Source organism: Eschrichtius robustus, chromosome 10 (assembly GCF_028021215.1).
Source record: "Eschrichtius robustus isolate mEscRob2 chromosome 10, mEscRob2.pri, whole genome shotgun sequence".
Taxonomy (NCBI): Eukaryota; Metazoa; Chordata; class Mammalia; order Artiodactyla; family Eschrichtiidae; genus Eschrichtius; species Eschrichtius robustus.
Window position 1 is genome coordinate 27,684,935 of NC_090833.1, and position 17,146 is coordinate 27,702,080.

At 35.5% G+C, this 17,146-nt stretch overlaps 1 protein-coding gene across 3 annotated transcripts in view; it reads right to left on the minus strand.

Moving 5' to 3' along the window:
• The window catches only part of SLC44A1 (solute carrier family 44 member 1), a 214,737-nt gene that overhangs the window by 59,492 nt on the left and 138,099 nt on the right, over positions 1-17,146 (minus strand). For 2 of the 3 annotated variants that reach the window (XM_068552739.1, XM_068552738.1), the window contains exons 13-15: positions 9,271-9,408; positions 2,394-2,630; positions 512-592 (exon numbers count right to left, since the gene is read on the minus strand). In XM_068552739.1, coding sequence (XP_068408840.1) covers positions 512-592; positions 2,394-2,630; positions 9,271-9,408 — 456 coding nt within the window. Of the gene's footprint in view, positions 1-301; positions 593-2,393; positions 2,631-9,270; positions 9,409-17,146 lie in introns of those variants that run through there. The other variant, XM_068552737.1, reaches the window with a different exon arrangement.

Sequence of the window (17,146 nt, forward strand, 5' to 3'; positions counted from 1 at the left end):
AATAGCTTAAGAAACAAAGAAAGTACAATCCAGGCAACAGAAGAAAAAGTCAGCAAAGGGGAAAAGACAGCAACATAAACAAACCAATATTAAAGGAAGGGGGGAATATGAATTTCAGCAAGTTGAAAGGAATTGCTATCATCACTTCTAAAATAAGTATCAAACCGTCAGTTCAAGTGCACAACCAAATGTTCAGTCCCATGAAAACTAAACACTGACAGTTAAAAAGAAAAAAATGGAAACTGCCAAGTTCACCTCAGGGACAAAAATATCCCCTGCCCCGCCATGAACACTGTTCCTTTCAGCTTACTTTTACAGAAGGTGGTCTCAGTTGTGACAAGAATTCTGCCATCCAAGTGATGGGTAAACACACAAACAGAAAGAGCAGCACGTCCTGCGTGACACAGATCACAAAAGCTTCTCCGGAAGAAGTGCAGTCAGTGAAGAGAGAGAGAGAGAGGAAGTGAAAGTGAAATTCTTGGAGGGCGGCCACCTCCTCATCTCCACCTACCATCGGTTTCAGCTCTCTGGCATCTGCAACACCTCCCTTACCAGCTTCTTTCATTGCTTTCCTACTGTTTTCCACAAACTCCTGCAAAACAGGGACCAAATTACATAAATTCTTAGGTCCTTTCAGACTTCAGTTGGTAGATGATTTCTAAAGAACATTTACATTTTTGACTCAGTAATGGTAAACGGATGGCCTAAAAACACAGCAATAAGTAATATTTGGTACCACACACAAGAGCAGCTAAATTTGTGGGGATGCAATCTGTTGATATAAAACCTTTTTTCCCACCATTCCTTGTGACAGTCTCACTTAGGCTCAAAGAGATGTTAGTTCTATGTGAAAGAGAAAATATCTTTTGTTTTTTAGAAAAGACTATCTTTCCACACTTAGAATATTGTTTTATTTGTTGTGTTACTTCTTCCATATCAAGGTTAAATGGAAAAGCAACAACATTTTACTCTATAAGCCTCCTCTTTAAAATAACCCTAGGAGGTAAAAGAAAGCATTGATACTACTAAGTATAGTATACTGTTTTTACCCAAGCCATAAATAAGCTACTTGAAAACAAAAAGTCTATCTGGCCTTGAAATTACTCCATAAAGCAGGAAGACAGGGAGTAACAACCAGAACCAGTGGACAGAAGTAGTTAAAATGGGATTATGCCCTGAAGGAAACATTTTTCTCCTGTCAAAGTTTACGGAGCACTTCCTCGTTCAATACCTCATCATTCTTATAGAGAAAACTAAAATAATAAAAACTATATTTTTTACTCTGCTTTTCTTCAGCGGCTTAAAAAACAAAAACAAACCTCTCCTCCTAAATGCCTTAATCACAAGAGAGATGCGATGCTTCTAGGTCAAATTCCATTACGAAAACAGTCAGTTAGGATTGTAATTGAGATTATGAAAATGTCCAAAATGTAGCTGGTAATGTTCTTAGTAAAAGAGATAATGAGTACCAAATAGGTCAGTTGAATCACTTGGAATTTTCGAGATTGAAAAAAAAAAAAAAGAATCTAGCTTATTTATTAACACACTTATTTTAGATTTAACTGGATAAACCATGTTTCTGGAAGATGGTTTGTTATTTCAAGGTCTAATGTTTAATCTTAAATATTATCCATTCTTGAGACAGGAATATTTTACAGCTTTATTAAAACACATCTTTAATTGGGCAGCATTTGACATTGATACTAGTATTTAAACCATATTAGAATGGTTTCTAAATTTTTTAAAAAATTTAATTGAGGTTCTAATATAGGGAGGCTGCAGAGGCTACGTCACTATAAAGAATCTGAATATAATATCTGTGTAAAGGTTCAGATCCTGACTAATGGAAAACAATACCATCTACCAGTCATGGGTCTGATAATCTGTATTCATTACAAAACTCCTTCAGTTTGGCCTGGCATACTTAGGATAATGAGTTTTAACAGGGCTGACAGCAATAATACTTGGAAAGGTGGTGGATGGAGAAATACAGATAGGCACTACAACCTGGGAAATAAAACTTTTTGTCTTCGAGCTCTGATTCAGGAAAAGGCATTTAGAACACCAGTTGTCCAATGTTCCAGTTCAAGGGCTAAAGAAGTCTATTCAAGTGTATCTAACTGGAGAGATGGAGAGAGCAGTATGGAATAGTGTGAACTCAGGACTATTAATGGGAAACTGCTCTAGCTAGGTAGATTTGAAATGGTCTCGTTCATGCCAAGAGGATCTTCTTCCCTGATTTCCCCAAGACTAACCTCATTCACGGGTGCTGAAGGTTTAATTCTGAATTACTCAGTTTCATATAATGGGAATTAAATACAGAGAATGGTCTACAAAATATTTATATTAGTATTTTTATCCTTAAAGCAGTAGAGGGCATTTGTGGTACTTACCATCAGCACTTTATCCATATAAAATTCTCTGCCTGGGCTCCCATCATTGTATTTTGTATCAATGGCAAAACACAAGAATAATACATCCACTACCATTTCGTAAATGGACAGGAAGCAATGAGCGACTAGGAAAGCAAAGAGGCAGACGATGATCAGAGGCAGCACCCATACTGTGTAATCTTGCTGGTAGTTGAGCAGCATAATCCCAGCCAAACCTGTGCTGCAGACTATCAGCACCTGAAGCAGAGAGAACAAAGATCACGTTTAATAACCTCCTGCAGAAAACCATGATTTCTTCATCATTTGCAGACTTTACCATTTATAAATGATGGTTGCATGAGTCCATGCCACCTCACATTAGAAAGCATAATCCATAAATACCCATATACATGTATATCACATAACATAAATATCATCCTTGTTGACACTAAAAATAATCAAGTTTTCCAAATGTTATGCTTGTTTCCTAAGACTTCACTCATTTAGCATCTGTGGCAATTTTTAAGGTAAATGTCTACATATATTAGAAAAGAAATTATACACACTGTTAGCACTCAGAAGAAAATTATTGACATTGCAGGGTATTGCTATGTATTTTTTCTAAGCATTTTTACATATATGAAATAGTAGTATATAAACATATCATTAAAAGCTCTTCATTAATATTTATACATCATAAATGTTTCATAAATATGTATTCAGCTACATATTTACATTTTATGGGTGATTTAAAATTTATTTAACCATTCTCCTATACTTGGAGACATATTGTTTTCAGATATAAATAATGCTGCAACAAACATCTCTAAGAGCTTTTTCTTTGTTTCATATTTTATTTCACATAGAATACGTGCTAAATTTAATATGATTTGCCATGAAGTGTTGATTTGGACTATTTGTGGAGAAAGAGGTTGCCAAACACACTCATGCTGTAAAAAGAAAAGAAATAGCCATTTGCTTACTGTCAAGAACCACCTACTCTGATGCTTCAACACTGTACATGCAGCACTTTAAATTTTCTGTGTTCCTTTTAATACTTTTTATTTCAGTTTTTCAATAACTCTATGAATGCCTTATGGCAAGCATTATCACCCTCATTTTATAGATTGGGAAACATGCTTAGAGGGGCTAGCTGATCTGCCCAAGGCCACAGAGTAGAATAAAGAGCAGATACCATTCAAAAAATGGTCTTATGATGCCAACACCAGTATTCTTTCCAGGTAAAAATTCAGCAAATACTTGGATACTGATATATCACCGTAACAGATTACACTGAATCCTAGTCACACTCTTCCCCAGCCCTTTACCTGGCCTAGCATCAAGCTTTAAATAACAAAGGAAAAGAGTTCTCTAGAACCGCAGCAGCCTTTCCTTGCCCAGTGCTGAGGACAGGCAGACTGAGAATTCTTCTTTTGCCTTTCCCCCACTATTTATCAACACCAAAACATCTCTCACTCACCATTATCTTAACCAGGAATTTTAATGCATCAGAGGATATATTGGTTAAGCTATAAATTGATCCCTCTCTCAGATGATTTTAGGGAGCAAATCTGGGTCTGCTCCCCTCCCATCATTTTTTGTGGCAATATACCTATGAATCTTCTCTCACAGTGACTTATTTTCTGGGGTCATGTCCACAAATAGCTAATTAGGTCCATTTTTTTTCACTCTTCTGTTTCAATTTTAGGATGAGGTATTTCTTATACTCTTCTTCAATGTTTTTACATCCACCCTATGGGAGAACTCAGCTGCTTTACACTCTCTCTATGCCACTAAAAGTTAAACCACATTTGAAATGTTAAAGTCAATTATAGGCAGAAGATGTGGCTCAGACAAGTAGATGCTGAGACAAAAACTGTTAAGGTAGAACACTGTCACATGAGAACCAACTTCAAAAACTAGTGACATTTACCTTAAGAAGTCAAAGAAATGTAATAATTACTCCCCAATATAAGGAAAGGGTATCATGCACTCATTCAAGCAGAAGATACATTAGTGGTTCTCAAACTATTAGAGGGGCTGGAAATCCCTTGGGGAGTTTGTGAATAATGCAGATTCCTGGGTCCTGCTCCCAGAGAATCTGATTGGTTGGATTTAATATGAAGCTCAGCAATATTCACTTTAAAAGAACCCCTGGGTGATTCTTAGAAAGTCCACAGCCTATAAGGAGTACTGCTCTATATCACTGATCTCCATGGTAGAGTACACCTAGCCAAGAGAAGGTTCAAGAGAATCACCTGGGACTTCTATTTGTATTTCTCATACATTTAAAATTTTACACTTTATAAAGCATATATTAGTGAAAGCTATACATATGTCATTAATAAATAAATGTAAATATATTGGGGAAATGTGCTCAAATTATTTTTTGGTAATAGGATGTTTGATTTTAAAGGTTTAGACACTCTTGTTATAAAGGATAAATTATTTGTGATGCAGTAGAAGAGATTCATACACAGAGTAGGATGTGAGAAGCAGGAAGAAAAGGATGCTGGTTTTGGAGTCAGAAAGATGTAGGACTGAATCAGAGTTAGACCTTCTTAGTTTTGTGACTCTAAGCAAGTTCACTTAACTTTTCTGAGACTGTTTTTCCATCTTTAAGAGAGACACAATAGGACATACATCTCGTAATTGTTAAAATAAGCATTCTGAAAGCATTTAACATAGTGACTGGCAAACTTAGCTTCTTTCTTTCTTTTTTTTTTGGTCATCATAAATCTTGCATTTATGATGCCTTTTTCCCCCATTGAACCCATATTTTGAAAGATTTTGTTTACCAACAAAATAGCATCAACAAATAACTCATATTTTTTTAATAATTGAAGCCAGATTAAATTATCAGCTAGAACATCTAATTGTCATAAAAAGTATTATCAAATAGAGGTAAAATAATTTCAAACAGAAGCAAAGAAACAAGATTTGGGGGATTTTTTTGGTATAGTTTTATTGGCAATAAATATGCAGTATGCAATATTTATTAGACTTAAAATGCAATATCTATTAGACTTAAAAATATTTAAAAAGCTTCTAAATCACTATTCTTAATCTTTGAGGATCCTGTAGGCCAATGATCATAGGTCACAAGCCACTAAACTAGAGGAGCTAAGGTCTCTTCCAAATCTAATTTACCATTCCATAAAATCATTGGGGCTTCATAGAAATGGAATACAAGACACTGTCTTTTGTTTTCTTTCTAAAATCAAGGTTTTGAAAATTAAATTTTAAATTTTGAGATTATGAATTCACGTGCAGTTATAAAAAGTAACAGAACGATTCCATGTACCCATTACCCAGTTCCCTTCAATGGTAACACCTTGCAAAATTATAGTACAAAGTCACAACCCAGATATTCGTACTGATACGACAAAGATACAGAACATTTCCATCACCACAAGCATCCTTCGCTTTAACCTTTTATAGATATCCCTACTTCCCCCCTCCCCTATCACTAACTGGGTGACCACATATATGGTCTCCATTTCTATTGATAAAATATTGTCATTTCAAGAATGTTATATAAATGGAATCATACAGCACTTAATCTTCTGGGATTGGCATTTTTCACTCAGCATAATTCCCTCAAGATTCATCCAGGTTGTTCCATGTACTAGTAGTTTGTTCCTGACACTTTCATAATGTTTATTATGATCTACCTAGTTGAACTATCTGATCAAAAACTATTTCTGCATACTAGTAGACATTAATTTCATTAATTGTAATGAAAGAAACTCTTTAAAAGATTTATTGTATCCTGTGATCAGAACTATATTTTTGGAAAAGGAAAACAAGAATTTATCTTAGTATGTTGGAAACCCAGAAGTTTTTTTTTCCTCTTATCTTTCTCCTTTTTTGATTTCTCAATTTAAAAAGTGTTTACCTTTTATGGTTTTAAAAGTCTTTTTTTACAACATTAGAAATATTATGTTATTCAAAATTATATTTTTCTGGAAAGCAACTTGGAAATATGTATCAAAAATCCTATTATGTATTTGAACTCATTAACTCCACTTCTAGGATTCTGGCCTCAGGAAATAAGTATTAATGTGGGCAAGAACTGGTATACAAAAGTTTCACTTTATAATAGTAAAAAATTGAGAAAAGTTCAACTGTAAAAAAAACAAAAAAATCCCGGAGGCTTTGTTAAATAAATGATACAACAACTATATAACCATTTTTAATAAAATGAGACATGCTCATAATATAACACGAAGTGAAAAAAGGGATACAAAACTTCCTTTTCTACCAGATTTTAAATTCTCTTTATTGACTAGTATATAAGCAGCACCCAGAATAGCCCCTAGTACATTACCAGTAGGTACTCTATAAATATTTGTTGAATGACTAAAAGGTTATGATAAACCTAAAGAAAAAATTTTGACAGGTCGTTAGGTTGCTGAAAAACTCAAAGCCAATTTTAAAACACTGTATTTTATCATGTATATATTTTTCCATTATAAGAGAAATGCATACTTAATATAGAAACTTTATCATATCATAAAGTTTATCAACTTTATCAAAGTTTCTATCATATCATAGAAACTTTACCATTATATGATAAACTGGGGAGAGGTGTTTGGAATCCCTCATATTTTCAATATCCCAAAGCAATCGTTATTAAAAACATTTTGAGATATTAACTTTCTTTCTCTTTCTTATGCACATTTTTACACACATTTTTAAATGGTTCTGTGATGGTCTAGTAGTTTTACTCAGCTTTTCCACTTATTATACACATTATCACATTATAAACTCAATAAAAAACATGGTTTAGGGAATTCCTTGGTGGTCCAGTGGTTAGGACTTGGCGCTTTCACTGCCATGAGCCCGGGTTCAATCCCTGGTTGGGAAACTAAGATCCTACAAGCCACACGGCGTGGCCAAAAAAAATTTAAAAAGTTAAAAAAATAAAATAAAAAAACAGGGTTTAAGAGGTGAATAGTCTGTTGATTATTATTTCCAACCTTTATTGTTAGGCAGTAGATTGTTTACAATTAGTCACTACTATAAGTAATGCTGTATTTAGAATTATCTCCAGTAGTTTACCATCATCAGAATCAAAAGGCTTTAGGGGAAAAAAAAAAAAAAAAAAGCCCAGGGACAAAATTAATGTCAGTTGAGGCAATTATAGCACATAGTGATTAAAAACTTTGAAGTCAGACAGATCTGAGTCTGAACTCCAGCTCTGCCACATTCGAGTTTTCTAAATTTGGACAACCTACTTAGCTCTCTAAACTTTGGTTTCCTTTTCTGTAAAATGAAGATAATAGTAGTAGGTCTCCTTACAGGGGAGGACCAAATATAACACTTCACATAAAGCACTGCCCTCAGTACCTGGTACCCAGCAAGTGTCTCAATCAGAGTTACTAAAATCATCATCGTGATCAAATGTTGCCACTTGGTATAATTTTCTCCGTTATTCTTTATATGTCTTCTTATTTCTCTTTTATTTTAATTGCTCTGCATATATATATGTTTTTATTTTAAGTTGCTTCATATCTTTCTTAGCAGTAGGGGTCAATTATAAATACATAAAAAATGAACAAAAAATCTGAAGCCTTCCTGAGTTAGTCACATAGCACATAAATAATAGCAATGGTTAGTGACAGGGTCAGACCTGTACTCATTCGTTAACATGAATTAACTCATTCAATTTTTACTATAAAAAATTTCCTCTTACTGTTAAAACGTGACAAAAGCAAATCCAGGAGTCATAATGTACGTTTAATTACAAATTTTCAAAATAACTATCTGTATGGTTTTATAATTCTTTTTAGATGACAATTGCCTGAGAACTTAAAACTACGTTACACAGTGCTAATCAATGCCTTTCTACATCAAATATTTAATTCCCTTTCAAAAACATTTTAAAGGCACAGTGGTTGGAGTAACTTAAGTGTTCAGCAGTAAGAGAATAGCATCTGATGTAATAGTGGCCATCATGATAATGAGTAATTATGAAGATTATCAAAGTAATACAAAAAATGTATAGATAGAATATGAAGTGAAAATAGCAGAACAGATAGCTATGTATACCAGGATTGTTATACTATAGAAATATAAGCCTGTGAAAAAACACTGGGAGGGAATATAAAAATAAGTTATTAGGTTATAGTGGTGGTGCCGTTTTCTTAACTCAATTTTTCAAATTTTCTGAGTATGTTATGGTTTGAAATATAGATACAAAGATAAAGTGAGTCCTCAATTATTATGTTATCTAATATTTTGCAGATTTTAATAGCACAGAATAGAAAAACACTTTTGAGGACAGTTAGGTCTCATTCCCTAACATCTCTATTTTAAGGGGTTTATATATAGTAACGATGACTGCTAATATTCATCAAGAACTTGCAATGTGTCAAGCACTATCTTAGGTACCCTACATGTTATTAATCAGTCTAACCCTCACAGTTCTAGGGGTTTGGCACTATTATTACCTCAATTTCACAAATGGACAAACTGAGGCACAGAGTGGTTATATACCCTGCCTCAGGTCACACAGCTAGTCAGGCCAGGATTTAAATCCAGGCAGTCAGGCTGCAGATGCACTGCCCCTAATCACTACACGGACTGTTTCTTAATTCAAAATATGTAATGGGCAAATTACTTAACTGCTCCGTGCCTCAGTTTCGCCATCTGAAACATGAAGATAATAATAGTACTTCCTTTACAAACTTATTATGAGGATTAAATGAGCACAATACATGAAAAGTACTTAGAACAGTGCCTGACACATATTAAGGGTTTTGTAAGTGCTTGCTTTATATTATGTGACTTTTAGTTTTTTTGTGGGCTACATATATTTTTGAAATTAAAGAGCAACTATATGCATATGCAAAAATTTACTGTCTGTCTCAGATAATATACTTGGTCTTATTACCTTGCCTAGGAATAACATGAAATCCCCCACTGTGTTGATGGCAGCTACTCGCAAAGCATTCTCCACGAGAATGACAAAGGCATCCTTCGCTGAGGTGCAGAAGTTGGTGCTGTTGATAGCCGTGGCTGTGTATGCATTCTGGACAAAAGCAAAAACAACTTTTCATCAGTAAATGTAACCTTTAAGATTTAAACCAAACATAGTTAAAGCATAGCTTGTAAAAATATTTCACAGTTAAACCCATGGCTTTGGTGAGGTACAGATTTAGATTAAGCACAAGGAAATATGAGACATTAAAAAAAAACCTGATATGGTAATGAGAGCTTCTCATTTGGCCTAGTTTAGGTCCTTTAAAAACATTGATATTTACTAAAACACACATAAACCTTTCCAATATCCATTAACTTCTTCCATATATTAGTAAATCAAACCATAATTTAAACTTTCCTAGATATCTTGGGTTCATTACCATGCATATCAGTGATGCATTATTACCACTTCAGTGATGCTTTAAAAGCTACACACACACACACACACACACACACACACACACACACACACACACACACACATAAAGGCATCAGACTGCTGTGCTGCTTTAACTGGAACACCTCCTCCTTGGTACTTTCTTCTATGCTGTCTTATCTCATAGTTCTTGCAATAGATTGCTGTTTGTTGCCGATCTTATACCCCTCCCTCCTGGGGCAGGATCCTAAATCCCCTTTAAGAAAACAGACCTTCCCCATTCTCTTGGAGTCTGAGTGAGACTGACACTACCTCCAGCTCTTGGGGTGGGCCTTGGTTGATGTAAGCCAATCAACATACTCTACCTACAACGACTGATTCAGGGATTGGTACATAAACTAATCAGAGCCTATGAAAGTAAAAGATGTTCCCTGGGGCTTCCAGGGGAAAAAAAAGATGTTTCCTTTCTCTTCCATAGGTGCTCCTGACAGAGCAGCTCTCTCATTTTGCTGGACACCAAGGTGTGAGGGTACGAATTTGCCATAGCTGTTTTGCCAACATAATGGGAGTCAGAACAGAGAGAGAAACAGGTACTCGCATTGGGTGACAATGTTTGCATGATTAGGAACTAGCCAGATTCTGGACTTCTTAGTTATTGAAGCTAATAAATAGCTAAGAATCTCTCCCTTCTCCTCTCTCCCCCAGCCCCTTCTCACTCTTGCTCTTTTTTAGGCCAGACTGAGTTGGCTTTCTGTCCCTTGTAGTACTGAGTCCCCAGCTGACATACTTTTATTAAGTCATACCTGCTTCTGCTGCCCCATGTTTTCTTTGACCACTCTGACTTTTTTCCTTCTTTTTTACATTGCATTCTAGAACAGCATTGGCATTTTCTGGGAAATGTGAATAAGTAACATAACATGAAATATGCCTGAGTCTTAGAAGGGAACGTATATGGACTTTGTAACTAAAACTTACAGTTCTAACTAAGAGGGAGGGAACCCAGCCCCACCCAACAAGAGTCAAGAGGATTAAAGTTTTACTGAGCTCTGCCCACCAGAGCAGCAGTCAGTTCTACCCACCACAGGTCCCTCCCATCAGGAAACTTACACAAGCCTCTTAAATAGCCTCATCCACCAGACAGCAGACAGCAGAAGCAAGAAGAACTACAATCCTGCGGCCTGTGGAACAAAAACCACATTCACAGAAAGACAGACAAGATGAAAAGGCAGAGGGCTATGTACCAGATGAAGGAACAAGATAAAACTCCAGAAAAACAACTAAATGAAATGGAGATAGGCAACCTTCCAGAAAAACAGTTCAGAATAATGATAGTGAAGATGATCCACGACCTCGGAAAAAGAACGGAGGCAAAGATCGAGAAGATGCAAGAAATGTTTAACAAAGACCTAGAAGAATTAAAGAACAAACAAACAGAGATGAACAATACAGTAACTGAAATGAAAACTACACTAGAAGGAATCAATAGCAGAATAACTGAGGCAGAAGAACGGATAAGTGACCTGGAAGACAGAATGGTGGAATTCACTGCTGCGGAACAGAATAAAGAAAAAAGAATGAAAAGAAATGAAGACAGCCTAAGAGACCTCTGGAACAACATTAAACGCAACAACATTCTCATTATAGGGGTCCCAGAAGGAGAAGAGAGAGAGAAAGGACCAGAGAAAATATTTGAAGAGATTATAGTCAAATACTTCCCTAACGGGGGAAAGGAAATAGCCACCCAAGTCCAGGAAGTGCAGCGAGTCCCAGACAGGATAAACCCAAGGAGAAACACACCAAGACACATAGTAATCAAATTGGCAAAAATTAAAGACAAAGAAAAATTATTAAAAGCAGCAAGGGAAAAACGACAAATAATATACAAGGGAACTCCCATAAGGTTAACAGCTGATTTCTCAGCAGAAACTCTACAAGCCTGAAGGGAGTGGTATGATATAATTAAAGTGATGAAAGGGAAGAACCTACAACCAAGATTACCCTACCCAGCAAGGATCTCATTCAGATTCGAAGGAGAAATCAAAAGCTATACAGACAAGAAAAAGCTAAGAGAATTCAGCACCACCAAACCAGCTCTACAACAAATGCTAAAGGAACTTCTCTAAGTGGGAAACACAAGAGAAGAAAAGGACCTATGAAAACAATTAAGAAAATGGTAATAGGAAAATACATATCGATAATTACCCCTTCAGACCTAGGGACACATACACACTGAAAGTGAGGGGATGGAAAAAAATATTCCATGCAAATGGAAATCAAAAGAAAGCTGGAGTAGCAATACTCATATCAGATAAAATAGACTTCAAAATAAAGAATGTGGGGCTTCCCTGGTGGCGCAGTGGTTGAGAGTCTGCCTGCCAGTGCGGGGGACACGGGTTCGAGCCCTGGTCGGGGAAGATCCCACATGCCGCGGAGCAACTAAGCCCGTGAGCCACAATTGCTGAGCCTGCGCATCTGGAGCCTGTGCTCCGCAACAAGAGAGGCCGCGATGGTGGGAGGCCCGCGCACCACGATAAAGAGTGGTCCCCACTTGCCGCAACTAGAGAGAGCCCTCGCACAGAGACGAAGACTCAACACAGTCATAAATAAATAAATAAATAAATAAAAGAATGTGAATTTCTTAAAAAAATAAATAAATAAAGAATGTTACAAGAGACAAGGAAGGACACTACATAATGATCAAGGGATCAATCCAAGAAGAAGATATAACAATTATAAATATATATGTACCCAACATAGGAGCACCTCAATACATAAGGCAACTGCTAACAGCTATAAAAGAGGAAATTGACAGTAACACAATAATAGTGGGGGACTTTAACACCTCACTTACACCAATGGACAGATCATCCAAAATGAAAATAAATAAGGAAACAGAAGCTTTAAATGACACAATAGACCAGATAGATTTAATTGATATTTATAGGACATTCCATCCGAAAACAGCAGATTACACTTTCTTCTTAAGTGCGCACGGAACATTCTCCAGGATAGATCACATCTTGGGTCACAAATCAAGCCTCAGTAAATTAAAAAAAATTGAAATCATATCAAGCATCTTTTCTGACCACAATGCTATGAGATTAGAAATCAATTACAGGGAAAAAAACGTAAAAAACACAAACACATGGAGGCTAAACAATACGTTACTAAATAACCAAGAGATCACTGAAGAAATCAAAGAGGAAATCAAAAAATACCTAGAGACAAATGACAATGAAAACACGACGATCCAAAACCTATGAGATGCAGCAAAAGCAGTTCTAAGAGGGAAGTTTATAGCTATACAAGCCTACCTCAAGAAACAAGAAAAATCTCAAATAAGCAATCTAACCTTACACCTAAAGGAACTAGAGAAAGAAGAACAAACAAAACCCAAAGTTAGCAGAAGGAAAGAAATCATAAAGATCAGAGCAGAAATAAATGAAATAGAAACGAAAACAATAGCAAAGATCAATAAAACTAAAAGCTGGTTCTTTGAGAAGATAAACAAAATTGATAAATCATTAGCCAGACTCATCAAGAAAAAGAGGGAGAGGACTCAAATCAATAAAATTAGAAATGAAAATGGAGAAGTTATAACAGACATGGCAGAAATACAAAGCATCCTAAGAGACTACTATAAGCAACACTGTGCCAACAAAATGGACAACCTGGAAGAAATGGACAAATTCTTAAAAAGGTATAACCTTCCAAGACTGAACCAGGAAGAAATAGAAAATATGAACAGACCAATCACAAGTAATGAAATTGAAACTGTGATTAAAAATCTTCCAACAAACAAAAGTCCAGGACCAGATGGCTTCACAGGTGAATTCTACCAAACATTTAGAGAAGAGCTAACACCCATCCTTCTCAAACTCTTCCAAAAAATTGCAGAGGAAGGAACACTCCCAAACTCATTCTATGAGGCCACCATCAACCTGATACCAAAACCAGACAAAGATACTACAAAAAAAAAAAAGAAAATTACAGACCAATATCACTGATGAATATAGAAGCAAAAATCCTCAACAAAATACTAGCAAACAGAATCCAACAACGCATTAAAAAGATCATACACCATGATCAAGTGGGATTTATTCCAGAGATGCAAGCATTCTTAAATATATGCAAATCAATCAATGTGATACACCATATTAACAAATTGAAGAAGAAAAACCACATGATCATCTCAGTAGATGCAGAAAAAGCTTTTGACAAAATTCAACACCCATTTATGATAAAAATGTCCAGAAAGTGGGCATAGAGGGAACCTACCTCAACATAATAAAGGCCATATACGACAAACCCACAGCAAACATCATTCTCAATGGTGAAAAACTGAAAGCATTTCCTCTAAGATCAGGAACGAGACAAGGATGTCCACTCTCACCACTATTATTCAACATAGTTTTGGAAGTCCTAGCCACGGCAATCAGAGAAGAAAAAGAAATAAAAGGAATACAAATTGGAAATGAACAAGTAAAACTGTCACTGTTTGCAGATGACATGATACTATACATAGAGAATCCTAAAGATGCCACAAGAAAACTACTAGAGCTAATCAATGAATCTGGTAAAGTTGCAGGATACAAAATTAATGCACAGAAATCTCTTGCATTCCTATACACTAATGATGAAAAATCTGAAAGAGAAATTAAGGAAACACTCCCATTTACCATTGCAACAAAAAGAAAAAAATACCTAGGAATAAACCTACCTAGGGAAACAAAAGACCTGTATGCAGAAACTATAAGACACTGATGAAAGAAATTAAAGATGATACCAACAGATGGAGAGATATACCATGTTCTTGGATTGGAAGAATCAATATTGTGAAAATGACTATACTACCCAAAGCAATCTACAGATTCAATGTAATCCCTATCAAATTACCAATGGCATTTTTTACGGAACTAGAACAAAAAATCTTAAAATTTGTATGGAGACACAAAAGACCCCGAATAGTCAAAGCAGTCTTGAGGGAAAAAAACGGAGCTGGAGGAATCAGACTCCCTGACTTCAGACTATACTACAAAGCTACAGTAATCAAGACAATATGGTACTGGCACAAAAACAGAAACATAGATCAATGGAACAAGATAGAAAGCCCAGAGATAAACCCACGCACCTATGGTCAACTAATCTATGACAAAGGAGGCAAGGATATACAATGCAGAAAAGACAGTCTCTTCAATAAGTGGTGCTGGGAAAACTGGACAGCTACATGTAAAAGAATGAAATTAGAACACTCCCTAACACCATACACAAAAATAAACTCAAAATGGATTTGAGACCTAAATGTAAGACCAGACACGATAAAACTCTTAGAGGTAAACATAGAAAGAACACTCTTTGACATAAATCACAGTAAGATCTTTTTTGATCCACCTCCTAGAGTAATGGAAACAAAAAGAAAAATAAACAAATGGGACCTAATGAAACTTAAAAGCTTTTGCACAGCAAAGGAAACCATAAACAAGACCAGAAGACAACCCTCAGAATGGGAGAAAATATTTGCAAACAAATCAATGGACAAAGGATTAAACTCCAAAATATATAAACAGCTCATGCAGCTCAATATTAAAGAAACAACCCAATCCAAAATGGGCAGATGACCTAAATAGACATTTCTCCAAAGAAGACATACAGATGGCCAAGAAGCACATGAAAAGCTGCTCAACATCACTAATTACTAGAGAAATGCAAATCAAAACTACAATGAGGTATCACCTCACACCAGTTAGAATGGGCATCATCAGAAAATCTACAAACAACAAATGCTGGAGAGGGTGTGGAGAAAAGGGAACCCTCTTGCACTGTTGGTGGGAATGTAAATTGATACAGCCACTATGGAGAACAGTACGGAGGTTCCTTAAAAAACTAAAAATAGAATTACCATATGATCCAGCAATCCCACTACTGGGCATATACCCAGAGAAAACCATAATTCAAAAAGACATGTGCACCCCAATGTTCATCACAGCACTATTTACAATAGCCAGGTCATGGAAGCAACCTAAATGCCCATTGACAGATGAATGGATAAAGAAATTGTGGTACATATATACAATGGAATACTACTCAGCCATAAAAAGGAACGAAATTGAGTCATTTGTTGAGACGTGGATGGATCTAGAGACTGTCATACAGAGTGAAGTAAGTCAGAACGAGAAAAACAAATATCATATATTAACGCATGTATGTGGAACCTAGAAAAATGGTACAGATGAACCGGTTTGCAGGGCAGAAGTTGAGACACAGATGTAGAGAAGAAATGTATGGACACCAAGGGGGGAAAGCCACGGTGGGGTGGGGATGGTGGTGTGCTGAATTGGGCAATTGGGATTGACGTGTATACACTGATGTGTATAAAATTGATGACTAATAAGAACCTGCTGTATAAAAAAATAAATTAAATAAAATTCAAAAATTCAAAAATACCCCAAAAAACTAATACTAAACTTTGTTTGGGTTATTTGTATGGAAAGATGTTAATATAAATGTTTCAGACATTACATGAGATTCCTAAAAATCTTATATGTTCTGGTATAATGTTATAAGTCATAATTCTAGTTATTACTTTAAAATGTATACCTCGGAAATAACTAAATTTCCTTGTCAATTGCATTATTATGAACTTTCATCAAATCTTTAACCGTGGTCATTTTTAAGTCTTTTGTCATTTACAGACAGTTCTGGGTGTACTCTGATGATTTTGCAAATATGTTCCTATAAAAGGGTTCCATCTTCAAGAAATTCATGGAAAAGACTCTGACAAGTACAGGTTTCTGGTAACTGACTGTACTGCTGAACTGAATGAATAAGCATTTTCAGAACTCTAATGAAAAACTGATGAACTCATAAAAGTGCTAACAAAAGATCAAGATGAAAAAAAAAATTAATTACATGGGACTGAGTGAACTGATGAGGATGAGTATAATTTTTGTGACTTTCTGTCTGAATTTAAAAAAAAAAAAAATCCCACAAGGACTCAGAGGCAAAGAATATACAAATCAATTTTCACTGCAAAGTAAAGGAGCTGTTACAGTGGAGGATTACTGGACTGAATGTCAATATTATGACATAGTATGAGTGTGTTTCATGTTTGGTAAGTGCAATCATCGTTGCTTTTGTTGTGGTCATCCATGTACAATGCTTGGTGTCAGTCTATTTATCTCTTGTAAAAATAAAATACAGTGTGTGTGTGTGGAAAAAAAAAAAAAGAAATCTAATGGAAAACTGATGAATTCATAAAAGTGCTAACAAAAGATCAAGATGAAAAAAAAATTTATTACATTGGACTGAGTGAACTGATGAGGGTGATTATAATTTTTGTGACTTTCTGTTTGAATAAAAAAAAATGTGAAAAAAAATACAGTGATGTATATATTTATGTATACACATTTAG